General features: G+C 41.8%; 1 protein-coding gene across 1 annotated transcript in view; it reads right to left on the reverse strand.

Moving 5' to 3' along the window:
- The window catches only part of obscnb (obscurin, cytoskeletal calmodulin and titin-interacting RhoGEF b), a 54,269-nt gene that overhangs the window by 22,680 nt on the left and 8,520 nt on the right, over positions 1-23,069 (reverse strand). Inside the window, exons 13-45 of the mRNA XM_070973318.1 lie at positions 22,694-23,015; positions 21,153-21,434; positions 20,653-20,928; positions 20,295-20,567; positions 19,927-20,193; positions 19,562-19,831; positions 19,210-19,476; positions 18,781-19,047; positions 18,549-18,661; positions 18,310-18,463; positions 18,057-18,218; positions 17,815-17,919; positions 16,569-16,835; positions 15,347-15,616; positions 14,973-15,239; positions 14,579-14,845; positions 14,123-14,389; positions 13,756-14,025; positions 13,401-13,670; positions 12,938-13,204; positions 11,436-11,702; positions 11,025-11,291; positions 10,552-10,818; positions 10,079-10,345; positions 7,423-7,689; positions 6,923-7,189; positions 6,172-6,221; positions 5,687-5,693; positions 5,479-5,553; positions 4,912-5,007; positions 4,342-4,413; positions 831-1,097; positions 101-370 (exon numbers count right to left, since the gene is read on the reverse strand). Of these exons, the coding sequence (XP_070829419.1) occupies positions 101-370; positions 831-1,097; positions 4,342-4,413; positions 4,912-5,007; positions 5,479-5,553; positions 5,687-5,693; positions 6,172-6,221; positions 6,923-7,189; positions 7,423-7,689; positions 10,079-10,345; positions 10,552-10,818; positions 11,025-11,291; positions 11,436-11,702; positions 12,938-13,204; positions 13,401-13,670; positions 13,756-14,025; positions 14,123-14,389; positions 14,579-14,845; positions 14,973-15,239; positions 15,347-15,616; positions 16,569-16,835; positions 17,815-17,919; positions 18,057-18,218; positions 18,310-18,463; positions 18,549-18,661; positions 18,781-19,047; positions 19,210-19,476; positions 19,562-19,831; positions 19,927-20,193; positions 20,295-20,567; positions 20,653-20,928; positions 21,153-21,434; positions 22,694-23,015 (7,342 nt within the window). The remainder of the gene's footprint in view (positions 1-100; positions 371-830; positions 1,098-4,341; positions 4,414-4,911; positions 5,008-5,478; positions 5,554-5,686; positions 5,694-6,171; positions 6,222-6,922; positions 7,190-7,422; positions 7,690-10,078; positions 10,346-10,551; positions 10,819-11,024; positions 11,292-11,435; positions 11,703-12,937; positions 13,205-13,400; positions 13,671-13,755; positions 14,026-14,122; positions 14,390-14,578; positions 14,846-14,972; positions 15,240-15,346; positions 15,617-16,568; positions 16,836-17,814; positions 17,920-18,056; positions 18,219-18,309; positions 18,464-18,548; positions 18,662-18,780; positions 19,048-19,209; positions 19,477-19,561; positions 19,832-19,926; positions 20,194-20,294; positions 20,568-20,652; positions 20,929-21,152; positions 21,435-22,693; positions 23,016-23,069) is intronic.

Raw genomic sequence — 23,069 nt, forward strand, 5'->3', positions numbered from 1 at the left:
GTGTCCCGTGAGGAACATGAAGAAGTCCAAATGTTATGATAGAAGGAAAAGAAAAGTATTCTTTCTCCTCCCCAAGAAATAAAAGGTATATTTCCCTTACCTCTGACTGTCAGAGAAGCAGTGGAAGTGTGGTTACCCACTGTGAAAGTGACTGTTCCTGAGTCAGCTTTGGTGACGCCTCTGAGTGTGAGGCTGTGTACTCTGCCCTCGGTCTTCATCAGGTTCATTTCATTATTCTGAAGCGGGACATCCTGGAGTTTCCACTGAGCCAGAGGCGCATCCTCATGAGAAACCACACATTCAAAGTGGACATCTTCACCCTCGTACACAACGCAGCTCTCCAAGAATTTCAGTATGTTAACCTCGACCTCTGTTTGACAAATACATTTCAGCAGAATAGTTATATGAGCATGTGCTTGACAAAGATATAGCTCAAGACTCTGATCAAACTGTGACTAAACGTATAGTGTAAAGACTTTTGTTGAGCTGTTAGTGTGAGTATCAAGTGAGGAAAAACAGTATAGAGTGTGTTAATGCTTGTCAAGAGAGAGCAGAGACAGGCACAAATGATGAGATCAGTGATGAAGCTCAACAGAAAAGTGTTTGTGTGAATAGGTGCTTTTGAAGCAGTGAACTGCAAAGCAAGATCACACGGGATGAGAAATTAAACAACAACAATTAATGAAGTCAAGAAGACAGCAAACAGGATCTCCTCCAGATGAAAGGTTGGTGCATGTCATGCTCAAGTGCTGTAGTGACATAGGACACGCAGAAAGACGTGACTCCAGAGGGTGCATGAAAGGGACAGTCTTCAATAGAACAGCTCCTACCCTGCACAGTGAGGACAGCTGAGGTCCTTTGGCTGCCTGTATCACAGGAGTATTCTCCTGAGTCTGCTCCCTGCAGCTTATAGATGACAAGCTCGACCATGGTTCCTTCCTGTTTCAGGTGATACTTGCTGCTGGATGCTAGCACCCTGTCACCACACTTCCAGACTACACTGGCCACCGGCTTTGTGGTCTCGCAGCGAAGACTAGTGCTCTCCCCTGCCTGTCTATGAAGATTCTGCAGCTGGGTTTTGAAAAGGACAGGCTGAGCTACAGGGAAAGAAATGGAGGAAATGAGGAGGAAAAAATTTAGGACAATCCAGAAAAAGTCACCACACACATAAAAGTAGAGGTCAGTCATACATACGCAAGTCTTTTAGTCTCACGTCTTAATCCCCAAATGGTGTCAAATTCTAAATTTAATTGCTCCTTATTGATCAAACTCAATGATAGCATAAGCACAACTAAAATGCCAGAAAAGCTTCTCCTGTATTTATGGTTTTGATCATACTAATGTTGCACAATGTTGTACAAATCAACACAAGCTGACATTAAATAAGATGAAGGCTTTTTGTTTTCATAATGAAATTATAGAAATACTTTATATTCAATACTTTCAGACAAGGAAGTCTGAAGTCAACAAATTTGTATCTCAGGTATCTCCACTACAAACAACTGGCTTTAACGAGCATACCCTTAACATCTAGTTGTGCAGTGCTTTGGCGGTAACCGGTGTCACATGTGTAACTCCCAGAATCTTCAGGGTCTACATCGTGGACTACTAGTGTAGCCAGGTGTCCTGTTTGTTTCATTTCATACTTGGCGCAAGGACAAAGACCAAGTTCTTCTTTCCTCCACTCCAAAGAAACACCAGGTTTAGAAAGCTCACAGTGCAGGGTTACACTGTCCCCTTCATCAGCCGTTTGGCTTCCAAGCTCTTTTGTGAAAATAACTGGAGCCGCTGATGAGTGAAAAGAAATAACCGGAAGTTTATCTACAGTACAAGGTCAAGAATGGCGATGAAGAAACACAGAGGGATGACAAAGAGTGGGTTAAAAAATGAAAAGAAAGACTTGATGGCAGAAGAAGAAGGCATGAGATGATGACAGGGTCTCCATCATACCATTTACTCCAACAGAGGCTGAGCATACTGTGTCCTCTGAACAGCATGAGTAGCTTCCTGTGTCTCCAGGTCTCAAATCAAAGATCTGTAGCTCATAACTGAATCCAATTTGTTTCATTTGGTACTTTTCTCCACAAGTGAGGACTTGAGTTTCCTTCTTCCACTTGACGGGGAGTCCCGGTTTAGAGAGTTCACAGTGCAGAGTTACACTACCTCCCTCGTTAGCCTCCTGGCTCTCCAGGTCTTCAACGACTACGACTGGAAGAACTGTGAATCAAAGCAATTAGATGAAGTGCTGATGTGTACTGTTATAACTCGCAGGCTTTTAAATTAGATACCAGATTGCTTGTAAAAAAAAAAAAAAAAAAGTGTTAATTTTTAACTTACCTGACTGAATAAATGATGTTTTGCAACAGCAAATACAAAACTAGAGCTGCTTTAATGTATACACACACATACATACACAACAACACTGACGCACAGCCAATGATCTGTACTCCCATTCAAAATGGGTCCAGCTAAGTGGTTATCAAGTCTGTCAAACATACCTTTTAATCAATCCTATCTGGAGACAACAACAATCTGAACCACAGCAAATCTGTTTTTCACAAGTGATTATGAAGTACACAGCTACAAGCCAGACTGATTACATGTCAAACAAAACCACATGGAAAAACGTGAGATAAACAATGTGTGGGTGTCACAAACTTTCACTTTTGTTCTTTCACTTTGTTGCTATGGCTTTGAGATAACGTCAGACACAACAGGCCTTTCATCTCTGCAGGTGCAATTAATTTAATTAGACTGTAATTATCTACTGTAATAAACACAGAGCAGCACAAATGCAAGAATAATGAATAAAGCAACAAAGAACATTGCAAACTGATAAATTCCACAAAAACACCAACAATAATGAAACCAACAGAGAGGACTGATTGATTGCAACTAAATGCACTTGCCAATATGCAATTTCCAAATAATCAGCCAACAAGAACAAATGGGCCAGACTATTGACAAAACCCTCAAGACATAACATGTCACAACGTAACAGTCTGGATGTGCAGCACCACATCATGTGCTTTGCCAAAAACCCCAGCACAAAACAACAAAACAACTGAATACAAACAAAATCCCATTTACACTCAGTACAAACTGAGTTCTGAGTTTCTTCAGAACACTACCACATACCTTCAACTCTCGTTTTGGATTCCTGCTTCTCAGGTTCAACTTTGGAGATCACTGCTGAAGCTGGTGACTTCTCTGCTGTAATTGAAGTTATTTGTAGACATATAATGCAGGTTTTAATTCAACTTAACGTACACTGGAAATCCTCACCAGCAGACCAAACAAGAGAAGAAAACAAAAGCAGTGTGCCGCACAAGTGTTAGTACATAATGTCCAAGACAACACAAGACCATGTACACTTGACTTCCATTTGTCTGGAACTGAAAACATCTAAAGCTCTTTTTCAAAGGATGCAGATATTCATGCGATGTGCAACGAGAAAAGCAGTATCTTCAAAAAAACAGTGCCGTGACCAAGAGATTATCCAACATAGAAAATAGCAGCACAGTGGTAGATGGCAGCTAACATTACCACATGGATAAGTACATGTCTGATAAAAATAGTGGCATACATAGATAATATGGACAATGGGTTCATATCTTCCAATGCTACTTTGGGTTTCTTGAAGTGTAAAGTCACAACTACTGCAGCATTTGGAGGCCTTACTGCTGTGATCAAACATTTAATCCTGATTATAGCAGAAACATGGCGCCTACACAGCCAGCAGCCACAAATCTCATTTCTAGAGTCTATTAATCCAGTGAGAGTTTGCTGAGTAAACGTTCTTCTCTCACATTGTTGAAGTTTAACTCCAATCAGTGAGCGATGAATGCAGCCTTTAAAAGAAGTAAACGATAAACAGAGTGAAGCCAAAGCACATATTCATGAGCCACGATAACAAAAACCACAAGAAGGAGCATTTAACAAAAGGAAGCACAAGGAACTGCTGTGTGAGGACAGTTGAAAAACAACATACAATATAATGCAATCTTCTACCATCACTCATATTGTGACATTCTGTAACCTTAAAAAGTGATTTTATTTTAAATTATAGTTGATTGCTCACCCCTTACAGTAGTACAATAAAGTCACAGCCAAACATAACCAACATGCTTGACACACTATAGGTAGTAATCATCATCATCAGGGTGGGAAATTTGCAGCAGCCACCAGCCAAGTGCTGATAAAATTCACATTTTAAAAAGTTAATTTCCCACCCTGGCAGAGATAGAACACCTGCATTTGGCAACACAAAGACTGAGTGGGATGTGACAGGAGACAATGAGGAAAGCACAAGGCCAATAAATGGCTAAAATCTTTGCATACCTTCTGTTGGCTCTTTGGTCCCTTGCCTCTGTGTATCTTGTTTTGCAGCTTTTCCAGCAGCAGTCTTTTCAACTGAGATAAAACACAACATTAACCTCACAATCTTGCAGCAATAAGGTCTATAACCTGAAGACAGCAGACGACCAAAGCCGGACCAAAGCCAGTCAAGCACACAAATGACCCAGTGCACCCTGTCTATTGTCACCTGTTTACAACTTGGCGAACTGACAGATGTCTAAGTGTCAAAACAAGGGTGAGCAATATCCGTGAGAATGGAAAGCAATCAAAATCAAGAAAGCTTCAGGCAAAAATGGTAAAGCCTCCTCTCGCGGGTAATTAACAATAATCCAACACACAGCAGCAATCCAGCACAGACCTGCCATAAGAAGCGCTATAAACATACACCAGAACCTTAAAATAACCCATACAACACACAGTATTTGACACAAAATGGCATGTTTTTCTAAAAGCTTGACATTACATGTGGAATACGACAAATGACGACCATGCTTAGAGTACTGACAGACAGACAGTATCCGATAAAAGTCATGCAAACATGTGTCTCATTACCTTCACCTCCAATTTTGAGCTCCTGATAATCTCTCTCAATCTCCTGTTTGAGGAGCTGCTGTTTAGGAGTCTGTCCAGTAGATGGCAGTGTCACCGCTATGAAATTGAACACAACATTGCACCCACAATTTGAAATTAACTGAAGACAGCACTACCGACGTGAAACAACATCCGATGGGAACAAAGACATGTCTCCATACCAATACGTCAGCCTCCATGCAACAAAATAGCCCAGATACCACCCACACGCACTGACAATTGTAGCAAAAGCCCCAAAAATGACACATTTACTAGCAGGGAGATGACATAGCCATATTAAAACCAAATTTAGCCTTAAAGCAGTTCACAGAAGCAACTAGACACCATGTAAGCCAGTTCATAACCCAACAAGTTTCTGTCTGATAACGCCAGTCAGCAGCCAAGATGTGGTGTGATAGTGTTAAATACTGACTAGTTTCATTTGTGTTTCTCACTTTTGACTTCCATTTTACAAAGCAAAGTACTGCACATATTCAATCGCACATGAGCTGAATAACCAAGCAAAGCTAAGAATCGTCCAAGAATTACCTGCCACCCTCTCATTTATTTCTTGTTTCTTGTGCTTGTCTTTAGCAGTGATGGACGGAGCCTCGGGCGTCTTTGCTGAAATGCAAACATGATATAGAAATAGAAATGCTGCACAAAGTATAATGGCAGCCACCAGTGACATTGCCAGATCTGCAGTATTCTATATGAACACCTGAGTGCAGCCTGTAAATGGCACAAATTCAAAGACCTTCAGTCTTGTTAAACCACGCAAACACAGTATAAAGGACAATGGATCATGCTACAAGTAAATTATGCACACATAAACTCCAGCCGACAACAGGTAATATTCTCAAACCATCAACATGCTAACACCACAGCTGACGCAAATACAAAGGGTCTTATTTCTTCTTCCCATTGTTTACATGAGCTGGTTATGCTAAATATACTGCAATAACACTGAGGAAAAAGACCCCCTTAAAAACTGCAAAACACAATACAAGCATAAGCAGGAACAGTTGACACAGCAGAGGCCAATAAAACCGCAACATAAAAAATATGATGAACTAAAAAGAAATAATGCTAGAAGAAGACATGGATCATAACCATATAGGCCAACATGAACAGGCCCAATTTAAGGGCACACTGCACATGGCAACACAAAGGCCATTACCAAGATGGACAGAGCACATAAAGCTGAGAGTCAAGCCAGCATACTGCCATCTCCCCTCATACTGTTTCTTTGCCCTGCCTCTTAGATTCCAACTTAGCAGCTGAAGGAGGAGCTGACAGCCTCACAGCTGAGAGGAAACAATTTGAATTCAGAATGCTGTAAAATACTTGATCATCTACATTATGTTACCATAATAAGTAAAAACTAAGTATCACCTGATGAAATGGGCTCACAGTTGGTAAAACATTGGCTTGTCTGATTAAATAGACGAGAACAGTTTATGGACCAGCATACATTCATACGTTATGACACACAAGACACACAAAGAAGCAGCAACAAATGAAGTCTGCTAAAATGACAATGTGACGTGAAGAAAAAGGACTTTGTTTTTTGTTTTGGATTCTCAAATTCACACAAAAAAATGCTGAAAATCTTCGAAAGAAAAGATCAAAATTAAATCTCTGTATCACAGCACAGAGCACACTGCGGAAGCGACCCGAGATATCCACCTATTGATCCACCACATACAGTGTGAAGGAAACATCTGATGAATCTGATATTAGACACCCACAAACAATGCTGACATTTTCTGAGACAGTAAACAGACAACAAAAAACAAAGGGACCTCAGAGAGATCATAACAAAAGCAAGTGCTTCATACAAGTGCGTCAGTCAATGCAAATTATCCCTCTATCAATTCAACATGAAGTTTTGAAGCAGCCTACTTGATTAAATGTGAACAATAAATCTGCAGTGACAAATAATGATAGTGACACATCTTAATACACTGTAGATCACAAATCCTCTTCCTACCCTTAATGCTGAGGCTGGCTGTGGTCTTCTGCTCTCCACACACACAGCTGTAGTCTCCACTGTCTTCGGGCACCACTTTGTTGATCAGGAGTTCATTCACCGAGGCCTTCTGCTTCATCTGGAACTTCTCTCCAGACTTCAGAACCTTTGATCCCTTCTTCCACTCAACAGGGACTCCAGGTTTAGAGAGCTCACATCGCAGAGTAACGCTTGCTCCCTCCTCAGCCTCCTGGCTCTCCAGCTTCTGTTTGAAGGTCACTGGTTGGGCTGAGCATTTATTAGTTGGTTAGTGACCAGTGGCAAGCATCACATAAAATATAAAAATACACATAAAGCCAAAAAAATAAATAAATAAATAAATAAAAAAAATTGACAAGTTACAGTCCACAATGTCACAACGTGCATTCACAACATGTCTAAATATGTACATATGAAAACCTGTTGCACACAGCTTTTAGAAAATGCTCCATGGATCAAATCTTGAGAAATCCTCTTCCTACCCTTAATGCTGAGGCTGGCTGTGGTCTTCTGCTCTCCACACACACAGCTGTAGTCTCCACTGTCTTCGGGCACCACTTTGTTGATCAGGAGTTCATTCACAGAGGCCTTCTGCTTCATCTGGAACTTCTCTTCAGACCTCAGGACCTGTGATCCCTTCTTCCACTCAACAGGGACTCCAGGTTTAGAGAGCTCACATCGTAGAGTAACACTTGCTCCCTCTTCAGCCTCCTGGCTCTCCAGCTTCTGTTTGAAGGTCACTGGTTGGGCTGAGCATTGTTATTATATTAGCCGGTTAGCAACCAGTAGCATACCATGAGGTAAAACATAAAAAATATGAATGCTAACATGCTAACATGAAACATAACATAAAAGGCAAAAGTTGACAATTTGCTATCCATGATGACATGCAGACTCCAAAACAAGATACTGTAGGACCTGTCTCTGTGGGGGAGGGAGAAGAGGTGTGTGTGTAAGTGTTAAATGGAGCATATATTTCTTATTTTGGGAGTGACTTCATGTAATGTGTTATTTTATGTTTATTATACTGTGAACATGTAGATTGTACAAAACCGAATCCCCCCACGAATCAAATTTTGAGAAATCCTCTTCCTACCCTTAATGTTGAGGCTGGCTGTGGTCTTCTGCTCTCCACACACACAGCTGTAGTCTCCACTGTCTTCGGGCACCACTTTGTTGATCAGGAGCTCATTCAAACAGGCTTGCTGCTTCATCTGGAACTTCTCTCCAGACCTCAGGACCTGTGATCCCTTCGTCCACTCAACGGGGACTCCAGGTTTAGAGAGCTCACATCGCAGAGTAATGCTGGCTCCCTCTTCAGCCTCCTGGCTCTCCAGCTTCTGTTTGAAGGTCACTGGTTGGGCTGAGCATTTATTAGTTAGTTAGTGACCAGTGGCAAGCATCACATAAAATATAAAAATACACATAAGCCAAAAAAGCAATGACAAGTTGCAGTTCACAATGACATGCAGATTTCAAAACAAACATGTCTAAATATGTGCATATGAAAACCTGTTGCACACAGCTTTCAGGAAATGCTCCACAAATCAAATCTTGAGAAATCCTCTTCCTACCCTTAATGCTGAGGCTGGCTGTGGTCTTCTGCTCTCCACACACACAGCTGTAGTCTCCACTGTCTTCGGGCACCAATTTGTTGATCAGGAGCTCATTCAAACAGGCTTGCTGCTTCATCTGGAACTTTTCTCCAGACCTCAGGACCTGTGATCCCTTCGTCCACTCAACGGGGACTCCAGGTTTAGAGAGCTCACATCGCAGAGTAACGCTTGCTCCCTCCTCAGCCTTCTGGCTCTCCAGCTTCTGTTTGAAGGTCACTGGTTGGGCTGAGCATTTATTAGTTGGTTAGTGACCAGTGGCAAGCATCACATAAAATAGAAAAATACACATAAAGCCAAAAAAGCAATGACAAGTTGCAGTTCACAGTGACATGCAGATTTCAAAACAAACATGTCTAAATATGTGCATATGAAAACCTGTTGCACACAGCTTTTAGAAAATGCTCCACAAATCAAATCTTGAGAAATCCTCTTCCTACCCTTAATGCTGAGGCTGGCTGTGGTCTTCTGCTCTCTACACACACAGCTGTAGTCTCCACTGTCTTCGGGCACCACTTTGTTGATCAGGAGTTCATTCACAGAGGCCGTCTGCTTCATCTGGAACTTTTCTCCAGACTTCAGAACCTGTGATCCCTTCTTCCACTCAACAGGGACTCCAGGTTTAGAGAGCTCACATCGTAGCGTAATGCTGGCTCCCTCCTCAGCCTCCTGGCTCTCCAGCTTCTGTCTGAAGGTCACTGGTTGGGCTGAGCATTGTTATTATATTAGCTGGTTAGCAACCAGTAGCATGCCATGATGTAAAAAATAAAAAATATGAATGCTAACATGAAACAACATGAAGGGCAAAAGTTGATAATTTGCTATCCATGATGACATGCAGACTCCAAAACAAGACACTGTAGGACCTGTCTCTGTGGGATAGGTAGAAGTGGTGTGTGTGTATGTGTTAAATGGAGCATATGTTTCCTATTTTGGCAGTGACTTCATGTTGTGTTGTGTTATTTTATGTTTATTATACTGTGAACATGGAGAATGTACAAAACGGAATCCCCCACAGATGAAATCTTGAGAAATCCTCTTCCTACCCTTAATTTTGAGGCTGGCTGTGGTCTTCTGCTCTCCACACACACAGCTGTAGTCTCCACTGTCTTCGGGCACCAATTTGTTGATCAGGAGCTCATTCAAACAGGCTTGCTGCTTCATCTGGTACTTTTCGCCAGACCTCAGGACCTGTGATCCCTTCTTCCACTCAACAGGGACTCCAGGTTTAGAGAGCTCACATCGTAGAGTAACGCTTGCTCCCTCCTCAGCCTCCTGGCTCTCCAGCTTCTGTTTGAAGGTCACTGGTTGGGCTGAGCATTTATTAGTTGGTTAGTGACCAGTGGCAAGCATCACATAAAATATAAAAATACACATAAAGCAAAAAAAGCAATGACAAGTTGCAGTTCACAATGACATGCAGATTTCAAAACAAACATGTCTAAATATGTGCATATGAAAACCTGTTGCACACAGCTTTTAGAAAATGCTCCACGGATCAAATCTTGAGAAATCCTCTTCCTACCCTTAATGCTGAGGCTGGCTGTGGTCTTCTGCTCTCCACACACACAGCTGTAGTCTCCACTGTCTTCGGGCACCACTTTGTTGATCAGGAGCTCATTCACGGAGGCCTTCTGCTTCATCTGGAACTTGTCTCCAGACTTCAGAACCTGTGATCCCTTCTTCCACTCAACAGGGACTCCAGGTTTAGAGAGCTCACATCGCAGAGTAACGCTTGCCCCCTCTTCAGCCTCCTGGCTCTCCAGCTTCTGTTTGAAGGTCACTGGTTGGGCTGGGCATTTATTAGTTGGTTAGTGACCAGTGGCAAGAATCACATAAAATATGAAAATACATATAAAGCAAAAAACACTGACAAGTTGCAGTTCACAATGACATGCAGATTTCAAAACAAACATGTCTAAATATGTACATTTAAAAAGCTATTCTATGCAATTAAAAAAAAATGTTATTCAGACTCCTTGAAAATCCTCTTCCTACCCTTAATGCTGAGGCTGGCTGTGGTCTTCTGCTCTCCACACACACAGCTGTAGTCTCCACTGTCTTCGGGCACCACTTTGTTGATCAGGAGCTCATTCACGGAGGCCTTCTGCTTCATCTGGAACTTGTCTCCAGACTTCAGAACCTGTGATCCCTTCTTCCACTCAACAGGGACTCCAGGTTTAGAGAGCTCACATCGCAGAGTAACGCTTGCCCCCTCTTCAGCCTCCTGGCTCTCCAGCTTCTGTTTGAAGGTCACTGGTTGGGCTGGGCATTTATTAGTTGGTTAGTAACCAGTGGCAAGCATCACATAAAATATGAAAATACATATAAAGCAAAAAACACTGACAAGTTGCAGTTCACAATGACATGCAGATTTCAAAACAAACATGTCTAAATATGTACATTTAAAAAGCTATTCTATGCAATTAAAAAAAAATGTTATTCAGACTCCTTGAAAATCCTCTTCCTACCCTTAATGCTGAGGCTGGCTGTGGTCTTCTGCTCTCCACACACACAGCTGTAGTCTCCACTGTCTTCGGGCACCACTTTGTTGATCAGGAGTTCATTCACAGAGACCGTCTGCTTCATCTGGTACTTTTCTCCAGACTTCAGAACCTGTGATCCCTTCTTCCACTCCACTGGTTCTCCAGGTTCAGATAGCTCACATCGCAATGTAACACTGGCACCCTCCTCAGCCTCCTGGCTCTCCAGCTTCCGTATGAAGTTTGGAGGCAATGCTGTACAACCAAGTTTTTATTACTTGTCAAAATCAGGTCAAAAAGAGTTTAACAAAGGTCTTAAGCCAACAGAAGTTGGATGCCTTTGAAAAACACAACATAAACACCTAAAACTTTGCAGAAAAAGACTTCATGAATCCATACCATTGACTTTCACAGTTGCAGATGTCTTCTGGTCCCCACACACACAAGAATACTCTCCACTATCTTCAATCTTCAAATTCTTAATCTGAAGCTCGCACGAGGTCTCCTTCTGCTTCATCTCATACTTCTCTCCAGCTTTGAGAATTTCAGAGCCTTTCTTCCACTGAACGTCGGCCACAGGTTTTGATAACTTGCAGCGAAGTGTCACGGTCTCCCCTTTATTTTTCTCTTGGTTCTTGAGCTCCTCTTTAAAACTGGCAGGAAGGGCTAAAATAAAATGAACAATGACTTGATTATATTAAACATGGTGTTGCAATTTGTTGGGTTGTGATGGAGGATGAAAAACAATTAGAGGCGAAGGTGATGTGTGAGCTATCGTGCTCCAGTCGTCCAAAGTTAGCCTTTGGAACCCATAATTGATTCCAACAGTTGGGTTGATGTTCTTGTTGATGAAGGTTTAGCTACAACAGTGCACTTTAGCTAAAAACAGACACAAACTCTCTCATCACAATACAGAATGAAATCCTTTTCAATTGCACAAAGGATTGCCAAGAAAGAAAACATTCATTTATGCAGTGCGCAGTCCTTGCAAAACACGACAGTGCATTTGGGAACAGGTCACTTTGAAACATTTGCACATGCTGATGGATGTCGTTCAAAATGTGTGGATGCGCAAACAGTTTCTCAATCATACAGAACCCAACACGAGGAAGATACAACAATGCATCAAAAGGGCAAAGCAGATCCTTCAGTAATACTGTACACTCACAATGCAAAATATGGAAAACAAACATCTATTAGGAAAATACAGATGATTTAGTAAAAATTTGACCTAATCTACACTGAGTAGATTTGTCAGTTACCTTTGACGACAAGGGACGCGTACACCTTCTGATCCCCAGCGACCACAGAGATGGTGCCGGAGTCCCTGAGGGCTAGTTCTCTTACAGTAAGAGAGTGGTGACCCCCCTCTAGAACATGCATGTCATTGAGGGGGCTTGGCTGCAGGGGGGTATCATCTAAGCACCACTGTACATGTGGCAGATCAGTAGGACTGACACGGCAAACAAATGTAGCAGATTCCCCTTCAAAACAGCTAACATCCTGTGGTTTTTCCAGAATAACCACCGAATGGCCTTTAAAGCAGAACCAAACCAAACTATAAGCAAAGTCAACATGGCATTCATACATTAACAGCGGAAGTGTCTCAGGTTAATCCTTCAAAATATTCAATTTCAGATGTCCGATATTGAGGGTCCATTCTACTAATGTATGAATGTTAACACATTTTCTTGTATTAAACAGGATAAAACCAGCTATAGCACCAGCTAGGTCATAATGACATACCAATAATTATCATTGTCCACACAATAGGTAGTTTACATCTGACGTGCAGGACACTTAATATTCAAATAACTCTTCAAACAGAATTCATAAGGATAATCAGGTCTGCAGGCAAAAACTTACCCCAAACGTGCATACATACATACTTAAGTTCTTACCATTGACTGTCACCTTTGCCATGCTCTTGGCAGTGCCGACGTCACAAGTGTAGATATCAGTGTCTTTCTCCTCCAGGTGTTTGATGGTGAGAGTTAAGACTCCTTCCTTCCGGGACATCTCATATCGACCTCCAGCCTTGAGCTCTGTGTGACCTTTCAGCCATACCACGGTGGAAGGGGTTTGTGCTGTCTCACACTGCAAGGTCACGGAGCTCTTCTCCTCTGCTTGACTGTCCTTCAGAGCTTTTGTGAATTTATGAATTGGCTCTATAAAAAATAAAATTAATTTGTTACACTTGTAGGCAGAGTACGACATTATTTGATTAATCTAGAGTTTCAGAAAGTAAGATTATCCTAGAACTGGTTATATATTTAGTAAAGCCATTGATTACCTTTTTACCACAATCTCTAAATAAGCATTGTCATTGGTAAGTCAAAGTAATTATATAATCCTCAGACTTACCCTTGACTTCAAGCTTGGCTTTGGTGGTCGCACCTCCTACAACTTCACAGCTGTACTCGCCAGAGTCTTGAGCACAGACATTATGGATGATCAGCTTCATGATCTTATCCTCTTGGATAACATTGTACTTCTGGCTCTTTTTGATGGCATTGCCTTCCTTGGTCCATTTTACAGTGGAACTAGCCTGTGTTACCTCACAAGTAAATACAGCATCTTCCCCTTGAACCGCACTCACATTCTGCAGTCCTTTTGACACAGAAGAAGCTTTGCCTGCAACAAGTAATGATAATGTTTAACACCTTAATATTTTTGTAACTTTGTCAAGGCCTGTTAAGAATATCTGTGCATATCTTACCTTCAACTGTTAATGTTGTTTTGGAGCTCAGGTCTTTAATGTTGAAGACCACCTCTCCAGCATCAGCAGGAGTGACATCCTTAATGGTCAGTATGTACTTGCGTCCTTTATTAGCAACTTTGAAGCGACCTCCATTTGTAATAGTTTGACCATTAAGAGTCCAGGAACTCTCATCTGTGCTCTCACGAGATAAGATGCACTCAAAGCTACATGTCTCTCCCTCATTCACCTCAGCTGACTTCAGCCATTTGGTAATTCCAATGCCAATCTCTAAATTTGGGACAGAGAGCAAACATTGGTGACGATGCCAAACAATACCATAAGGATGAAGATGAACACTGTAAAACTGTGTAGCTCTAACACCAACCTCTTACAGTGACCTTTGCTTTCGAAACCTCAGTTCCAAGATCACAAGTGTACTCTCCAGCATCTTCTTTGGTGACGTCCTTGATGATCAGTCCCAAAGACTTGCCTGTGTGAAGGAGCTCATACTTTGGTCCAGCCTTCAAGACTTTACTTTCTTTTCTCCATATGGGAGAAACCCTGGGTTTGGATGCCTCGCACGCTAGAGTTATCATGCCTTTCTCTTCTCCAATGACATCATCTAGAGACTTGAGGAACACAGCACGTTTCTCTGGAGGGCAATTGAGAAAGTGTAAAGAATGCCGTGTCAATGGTAGGTAGGTGGTAGGGGAGACATGTGAACAACATTTCAGAGAATGAGCACTATGTCATCTGATTTCCTGCCTTAACTTTATATTCATACAGTAATTTATCTTTTGTGTCTTGTACATGTAGCACATTCTCTTACAAGAGTTCTTACCTTTAACCTTCAGCATCACAGACTCTTTCACCTTGCGGACTTGAAAGGTGATAATCCCCCCATCCTGAGGCGCCAAGTTCTTCAGTGTGAGCTTGTGAACCTTCCCGTCATGACTGATGGTGTTGACTTCATTAGTGAAGAGCACTTTGTCATTCAGAAGCCACTGTACCTCTTCATCCGCATAGTTAATCTCACTTATGAACACTGCATCGCTATCTTCGTCAACCTCTGTGTCAGCCAAGTGCTTGGTGACCTTAACTTCACGCACTGGACAGAAGAAATGATTATAGTGTGAAGACCACTTTAGTCTAAAAGCATTCTAAAACAGTTACTCTACAGTGTTTTATGGTTTTAATAAGACAGGATGGTATATTACAGATGGTCTATACACTACCTTCAACAGTAAGTGTGCCTTTAGTCTTAGCAGGTCCGGACTGACAACAGTACTCTCCACTGTCTTCCTCAGTCAACCTCTGAATGGTAAGTTGAGCTCTTGTACCATCGTGCTTCATGTTATACTTGTCTGATGCTGTCAAAGGCACCTGATCTTTGAACCATTTAACCTCTTTTGGCGAGGCAGAGAATTTGCAGGTGAGCATGGCTGAGCTTTTCTCCTTCGCCTTCACATCTTTGATGGGCTCTGCAATCTCAAGCGGCCGCTCTAAATGTGAGAAACAGTATGCGATTAGATATATTTACTTACAACAGTATCACAGACCACAACTTATTGTGGCCAAATGTTGTACAAAGGTGATTGAACGTATTTACCTTTGACTGTGAGCTGGGCTAAAGATTTGCTCTTCCCAGCTGTAAACTGCACAGGTCCTGTCATGGATGCTTTGGTCTTTTTGAAAGTGAGGCGGTGCATAGTGCCCTCTTTCTCCATTTCAACATCAGCACTCTCCTGCACAGCAACTCCATTCAGAGTCCATGTAGGAGGTTTCACCAATTCCATGCTGATTTCAACTTCAAATACAGCTGCAAAGGGTTCTGTCACTTCGACTGAACTAAGCTCCCGCACAATGCTGATGGACTGCTCTGGAGGAGTCATGGAAAGAGAGTGCTTAAGTTAGCAGTCAATGATGATCATATGATTTCAGAAAATCAAAGCAGTGTTGATTGAATAGAACACAATTGCTGTACATGCAGGGCAAATCAATGGTCAGTGTTGATCCTCTGCAAGAATTATTTTTCTTCTTAAAGCATGTATACACTCACACAGGTGGTTTCACCTATTTTGAACATCTCACTCTCCTGTGTGGTGTGTTGTGCTGCACTTGCCAGGACAAAAATACAGCACATAATTTGACTGTTACTAAGCTGTTTCTAATAAAATTAATAAAAGCTCCTTTCTATGCAAGTGTCCCAGTAAGTCATGACAATGTGACAATGAGCCAGCGCGCACAATGCCAGGACCCCTGAAACCGAAGCAGCAAAATGGAATTCAGCCATCATTAAATCTGTAATTCACAATTTCTACTCTGACAAGTCCAAATTCTGTGTGTGGAAAAAGTCCTAGTCTTTGTCCATGGATTTCACTGTAGTGATGTCCCATATTTACCTCCAAACTTCAACATGAGCAGAGGTTGTCTCAGTCAGAATGACTGAAAAAACCTTCAGGTGTTACTTGAGCTGCAGTGGTAACAGAGCTGAGTTCATTTTTTTCATGCACAAATCATTTGAAATATCAATTACTATCAATTACTATGTTAATTCATTTAGTAGGTCAGGCTCGTTCCAAAATGGTCAAGAAATAGGTCAACCCATATTCACCATTAGTACAGCACTTAATCATTTCAGTTACTATAGATAGATAGGCAGACAGAGAGACATACAGATATACAGATGTATACCTCATTGACTTGGGAGTCTGATGGCTTGTTTTGTGTAAAAACCTTTGCGTATGCACGTGTATTTGCATTAATGCCCCACAAATGATAAACCTGACACAAAGCTAACAATCAACTGTTGTCATCTTCCGTCATGTTACCTTCCACGAGTAGTTTACAGGACGTCTTGTCATCAGTGGCGTCACAGGTGTATGTGTCTTCGTCACGCTCGTCCACGTCATTGATGGTGAGTTTTCGGTAAACATCTTCACTTTTGATCTCGTACTTCTTGCTGGGTTTGAGCTCCATCTTGTTCTTGTACCACTTCACCGTTGCGCTGGCACGTGACACTTGGCATTCAAGATGACCACGATGCTTATACATCGCTATCTTATCCCTGAGTCTCTTCACAAACTTGACAGGCAGTTCTACAGTAACAACGACACTGAATCAATGAATACTATCATGTATGCCACAAAGGGAGATTAAAGGCTATTAATGCCAAGGCCATAACAAAGCCCCTGCCTAATTGCACTACAGGACAGGCAACGTTCATAACTGAATTATACTGAATTATAGCCAAAGCAAATGGGCCAATATGTAATCACAACATTACTGCTTTTGCTACACTGTCAGTTGCAACATTTTTTTTTTTGCAATAGCTAAAGCAGATAGGAAGAATCTTTGATTGACACCTGCCAGTCATTTCTGTTTATATATCAGTTGCTGTTTGATTGAAAACAGCAAGACACTGACATAGAAACAGGAAAACGTGCACATTGATGCAATTCAGAGCAATTTATGGCCAACTGATAGCAAAGTATGCTAATCTGTCACAAACTTTGAACCTGCAACTTGATTTTGAGATGTTTCTCTTATACTCCTGGAGAGTTACAATCATCAAATGACTCCAAAATGATGTCTCATCAATCATGAACCTCAGCATGTTGTGTTTCCTTTGCCATCAGGCCTCAATGAGGCATAACAATGTTAATGCAAGTTGCAACGGGATTTTCGATGTCAAAAATACTGTCAGAATGATGCATTGTGTTCACTCTTTTAGCAAGACAACATTTCATCTAACTTTAGCGTGACCTTTTCCATTTGGCTCACTAAACCAGTTGAAATGTTGAGGTTTACAAACAAGAATCAGTTTAGAAAATGATCCAGGAATTTAATCTGATTTCTGTATAATATTTTTTTTTGTAATTTTTAAAAGATAAAAAGGTTTAAAAAAGGCAGAAGTATGTAATTAATTTGCAACTTTCTAACAGATTTTGTCATAATGAATAGAAGTAATCCATTTGCAACCACATCTGAACTTTGTAGCATAATAGTTAAACAATCCATGCAACAATATACTGTATACTGTTATGTGATTTCAGCAGATTACACAGATTTGTTTACCTTTCACTTTAAGCTTTGCAGTTGAAGACGCCTTGTCAGCTGTGAATTTAATCTCACCCATATCCTCTGGGGTGACAGACTTGAAAAGCAGTACATAGGTTCTGCCTGGAAAAAGAAACACACAGCCAGTAGGAGTAAAATCTCACTGTTAGTGAGAAGCATTATCCTGGCAAAGCCTACAACAATGCATGAATATACAGATAGCTGAATCACATTGATTTACTGATTTAATGAGGCCTTACCCTCTTGTCTCATCTTGATGTTGTCACTGACTTTGAGTTTCATACTCCCTTTGTACCACTGGCAGTCCACTTCATCATGTGAGATTTCGCAGACAAATGCAGCACTCTCCTTCTCCATCACCTCCACATCCTCCAGCTTCTTAACAATCTTAATATCTCTGGCTGTAGGGAAAATATTTTTAGGATGTTTTATGTACTGGAAATTGGTATACTGTGACTGGCGCGTGTGCTTCGTGACATGACTAATAATTACCATGAACGGTGAGCTTGGCAGCAGTGTTATCGTCAGCAGTGCGACAGATGTAAGTGCCTGCGTCTTCAGGAGTGCATTTGTTGATGACCAAAGAGCGTTTTCGGCCCAAGGAATGAATGCCAAAGTTCTTCCCTGGTTTCAGTTCCACGTCATCCTGCAGATTGGTGTTAAAATATTACATATGTACTGCGCACTTTTTATTATTCTACTCTGGAGTCAGTAATACAAACATGTCTCACCTTGAACCATTTAACATCTGCATTTGTTCTGGACACTTCACATTCAAAAGTGACCTTCTCCTTCTCAGGAACACTGATGTCCATAATAGGCTTGGAGATCATGGCAGGAGGCTCTGTAGAATCAACACAAGTTGGTCAAAATGTGACTACAGTATAGGTCTTGTGAGAAACTGAGTCCTGTATAACAATAAAGCTTTGGTCGGGCAAGACTCTCATGACCAGAAACCCTTACCTGTGACAATCAGTTTGCCAGAATTATGTATGCCTTCTGCTTGGAAAACAATAGTTCCTGCATCCTCCCTCTTCAGATTGGACAACGTTAAGGCATGCTTCTTTCCCAGAACTGTTATACGGCAGTTGGCCCCTGACTTTAACTTGGCCCCATCCCTGGTCCAGAAGCCTTCAACATCAGCCTGGTTGAGTTCTACCTCAAGAGTTACTGTCTCGGTCTCATGTGCCTTGGTTTCTGTTAGGCCCTTTATTACCTGGATCTTCTTCACTGAAGGGAGCAAGAGGAAATGTTTGACTGTTAACATGCTAGCTCGTAACTCAAAATGTGTATCCAAGCACACATGATGAGACATTCTCTTTATAGGGTTAAAATATGCACTTAAATACTGTATGTTATGTCTTAAACAACGTGACTGTGCATCAGTCTTACTCTCCACATTGAGTTTGGCCTGAGTTTTGTCGTCCAGAGTTTCACAGGAGTAGGTGCCTCGGTCAGCATGAGTCACACTCTTGAAGATGAGAGCCTGCTTAGCTCCGTCAACCCGAATCTCCATGTTTCCTGCAGGCTGCAGCACTACACTGTTCTTCATCCACCTGACTTCATCTGATGGCTTACTGAGCTGCACCTCGAGCCTCACTTCACTCTGCTCCTCCACTGTCAGGTTTTCTAGCTTTTTCTTAAATGTCACAGGTTCATCTAATAGAGAGAAATGTTGGTGTTCATAAGGAAATTACGTCACACAATTAAAACAGATATTTTAATGAGAAATGCATGTTCTTACGTTGCACTTGCAGGGTAGCTTGGCAAGTTTTGCCTTCTGCGTCAACACTAATCTCTCCGGCATCTTTTTGGTTGACAGAGGTGACGGTAAGTGAGTGACTGGTTCCACCATGCTCAATCTTATACTTGGGCCCAGCAGCGATGGGTATACTGTTGTGGAACCATCTCACGCTGACGTCCGCAGGGGTGACAGCACACTTGAAAATGGCATCTTTTCCCTCCATTGCAGCGACATTGTTCAGCTTGGTGGTCAGCCGTACTAGTCTGGGTGCTGAGAGGAATGAGTGACATCAAATGAAGGAGACTGATATGAAAGAAAAAGTTTTCAACCCTAAAGTTTTTCAGTTCCGTTAAATAATTAATTACCTTTTGAGGAGACTTGAGCTGAGGTCTTGTCATTTCTACATTCACAGCTGTATTCTCCTTCATCTTCTTTAGTCATGCCAGTCACAGTGAGCACCCGCTTAGCGCCATCTGTCCTGACACAGTGCCTGCCTCCCGGTTTAATCTCTCGACCACCATGCTGCCAGACAACATCCCCTGAGACTTGATTTAGTTCACATAGCAGGCTAAGTGTACCTCCCAACTCCACTGCAGCAGGTTTCAAAGGGACAACAAACTTCAAAGCTGTATCTGAAATGAAGACATGGGAGTTAGGCATCAAAACAAAATCTGCCCTCTGAAGAGGTCTGTACAGCAATTATCCAGATGTTCTAAACAATTCTATGACTTGCCTTTAATTTGAACTTTGAACTCCAGTTTGTCATCAGCAGTTTGACAGGAATATGATCCACTGTCTTTGGCGTCGGTGGATTTTACTATCAAGGTACGACAAAGACCCTCTTTTTTCATTTCGTACTTGCTGCTCTCCTTGAGCTCCACGCCATCTCTAAACCACTTCACGCTGCCACTCGCTACGGTCAGCTCAGTGGTCAAAACAATCTTTTCATTTGCTTGAACAACACATGTATCCTTGACAGGCTTCTTCTGGAATTTGACTGCTGCATCTAAAGAGAAGTAAGAGCTGTTTTCAATGTTTTGTGCAGAGAATTATCAATCTTGTGGCTAAATCATATTTTAAATATATTTCACCTGACATCTGCAGCTTAAAAACAAGTTTCTCTGTTCCAGCCTCGCATGTGTACTCTCCAGCATCTTTTTTCTCCATTTTCTCGATCACCAGCTCACGACTCTTGCCCTTTGACTCCATGTGGACCGCTTTGCTGGAAGTCAGCAGCTTGCCATCCTTGTACCATTTCACCTCTGTCTTGGTATCAGAAACCTCACAGCTCAGGGTGGCTTTCTGTGAGAGAGTAGCTTTCACCTCCCTCTGTACAGACTCCTTGTTAGAGAAGCCCACTGGAGCTTCTGCAGAGCAAATAAAACGTGATGTAAACCAAAGTCAGACCGAATATCACAACATATCATTCAACCTGAAATGCAGAGACACAGCCAAAACCTTTCAGCCTGCAGTGAACAGACTTAATAATAATAATAAATAGAGGAACACAACAGAAAAAAATCAACCCACAATGCTACTTAACATAATCTGCATATTCCCCAAAACACTGGCGCCATCTTATTCCTCCTACCTGCCACCTGTATCTTAAAAGCCAGCTTCTCAGTCCCAGCCTCACAGATGTACTCTCCAGCATCCTTCTTCTCCATGCTGTCAATCACCAGCTGCCGACTCTTAGCCTTCGACTCTACATGGACTGTCTTACTAGAAGTCAGCAGCTTGCCATCCTTGTACCATTTCACTTCTGTCTTGGTATCAGCTACCTCACAGCTCAGGGTGGCTTTTTGGGAGAGAGTGGCTTTCACTTCCTTCAGGACAGACTCTTTGTTTAGGAAGGCTGATTTAGCCCGGACTTCTGGAGAAATAATTGCAAAGGGGTAAGGTGGCAGTACAATGACTCACAGAAAAACAGGACTCCACAGCACAGACGCTGATTTACTGGATAAACGCAACCAAATCTGCTGTGCACAGAGCAATAAGCTCTATTCAAGCAACATTGCACTTTGCAGTCATAAAGCAAAAGCAAAGTGGACATCTGTAAGTTACCACAGAGAGCCACAATGAATACATCAAAAACAGTTTATACAGAAAGAAAAAGAAATCTGTGACCCAGAACTGACAAACAACAGAGACACAATGACGCTAGAGCTGCCTCAGCAAACAAATGTGACAAGAGATCAAAGCATAAGCTCAGTAGTGCACACAAGTAAGAAAATGTTCTCATAATTTCAACTGTCATCTAATAACATTCCACTCCAAGTCAATATTGGACTAGATGATTGAGCAAAGCAAATAACTGAAGCCAGCAATTCAGCCAAAATTCGTTGTGACACTTATAATCACAAATCACAGGAGACACCCACACAAATAGAAAACACAGAATATCCACCAGCTTCACATTTTTTATCTCTTCATAAAAAAAAAAGAAGGAATAGCATTTAGTATCATGACTTCACAAAACATTGTTGATGTTGTTCAATGTTCAGTTTTGTTAATCAAACTGTTGTTTCTAAAGGCATTTTCAGACCAGAAGTTCATTTCCTCTAATCGAATTCAGGAGCTAATTTGATATAATTGCTGCCTTTGCCTCTCGGATGGTCTGTGTTTACACAGCAGCACTCCTCCTTTCTTTTTGTCTTCTTCATTATGGAGCATCAGCAATGTGTACGGCTAACTGTTTTCATTGCATTTATGTCCTTAGTATACCAGTGTTTATTAAATTAAAAAAATATCCAGCTCCAGCTAGTAAACAATGCATGCATCTTCTTGGAAGGCGTGCCACTTGGAGTTTGGGTGGAGGTGAGTCGAGACCTCTTGATTTGTCCCGCTTTTGAGTGCAATTACTCTGTTCACATACACCCAAAGCAAATGAACTGGGGGTGAAGTGCTCCGGCTTTCGAAACAACTGGTCGAAATGAGCTAGGTGTGAATACACCCTGAGCATTAAGTGATCAGCATTAGTGCAAAGCTTTCATTTTTACTGCAATGTAATTGCTCTTGTGTGAGACAGTCATTAAAACCAGGTTTTAACAAAAATGCATCTACAGTGGATGAACAAAAGTAGGAGTTAATATCTCAATTTTGTATTTATTAAACATGCTGCATTCTTCTTACCTTCCACATGTATTTTAAAGACCAGCTTCTCAGTCCCAGCCTCACAGATGTACTCTCCAGCATCCTTCTTCTCCACACTGTCAATCACCAGCTGCCGACTCTTGCCCTTTGACTCTGCATGTATCGTCTTGCTGGTGGTCAGCAGTTTGCCATCCTTGTACCATTTCACCTCTGTCTTGGAATCAGCTACCTCGCAGCTCAGAGTGGCCTTCTGGGAGAGAGTGGCTTTCACCTCCTTCTGGACTGACTCCTTCTTAGAGAACGCAGACTGGACCTGTGCATCTGTGGAAGAGACCATGAATGTGGATGACAAAAACCTTTCCTCTGTCAGTGATATGTCAACACGCAATACCCATTAAGTACAGCTATCAAGGCA

The sequence above is a fragment of the Chaetodon trifascialis genome, chromosome 11 (genome assembly GCF_039877785.1).
Source record: "Chaetodon trifascialis isolate fChaTrf1 chromosome 11, fChaTrf1.hap1, whole genome shotgun sequence".
NCBI classification, from domain to species: domain Eukaryota; kingdom Metazoa; phylum Chordata; class Actinopteri; order Chaetodontiformes; family Chaetodontidae; genus Chaetodon; species Chaetodon trifascialis.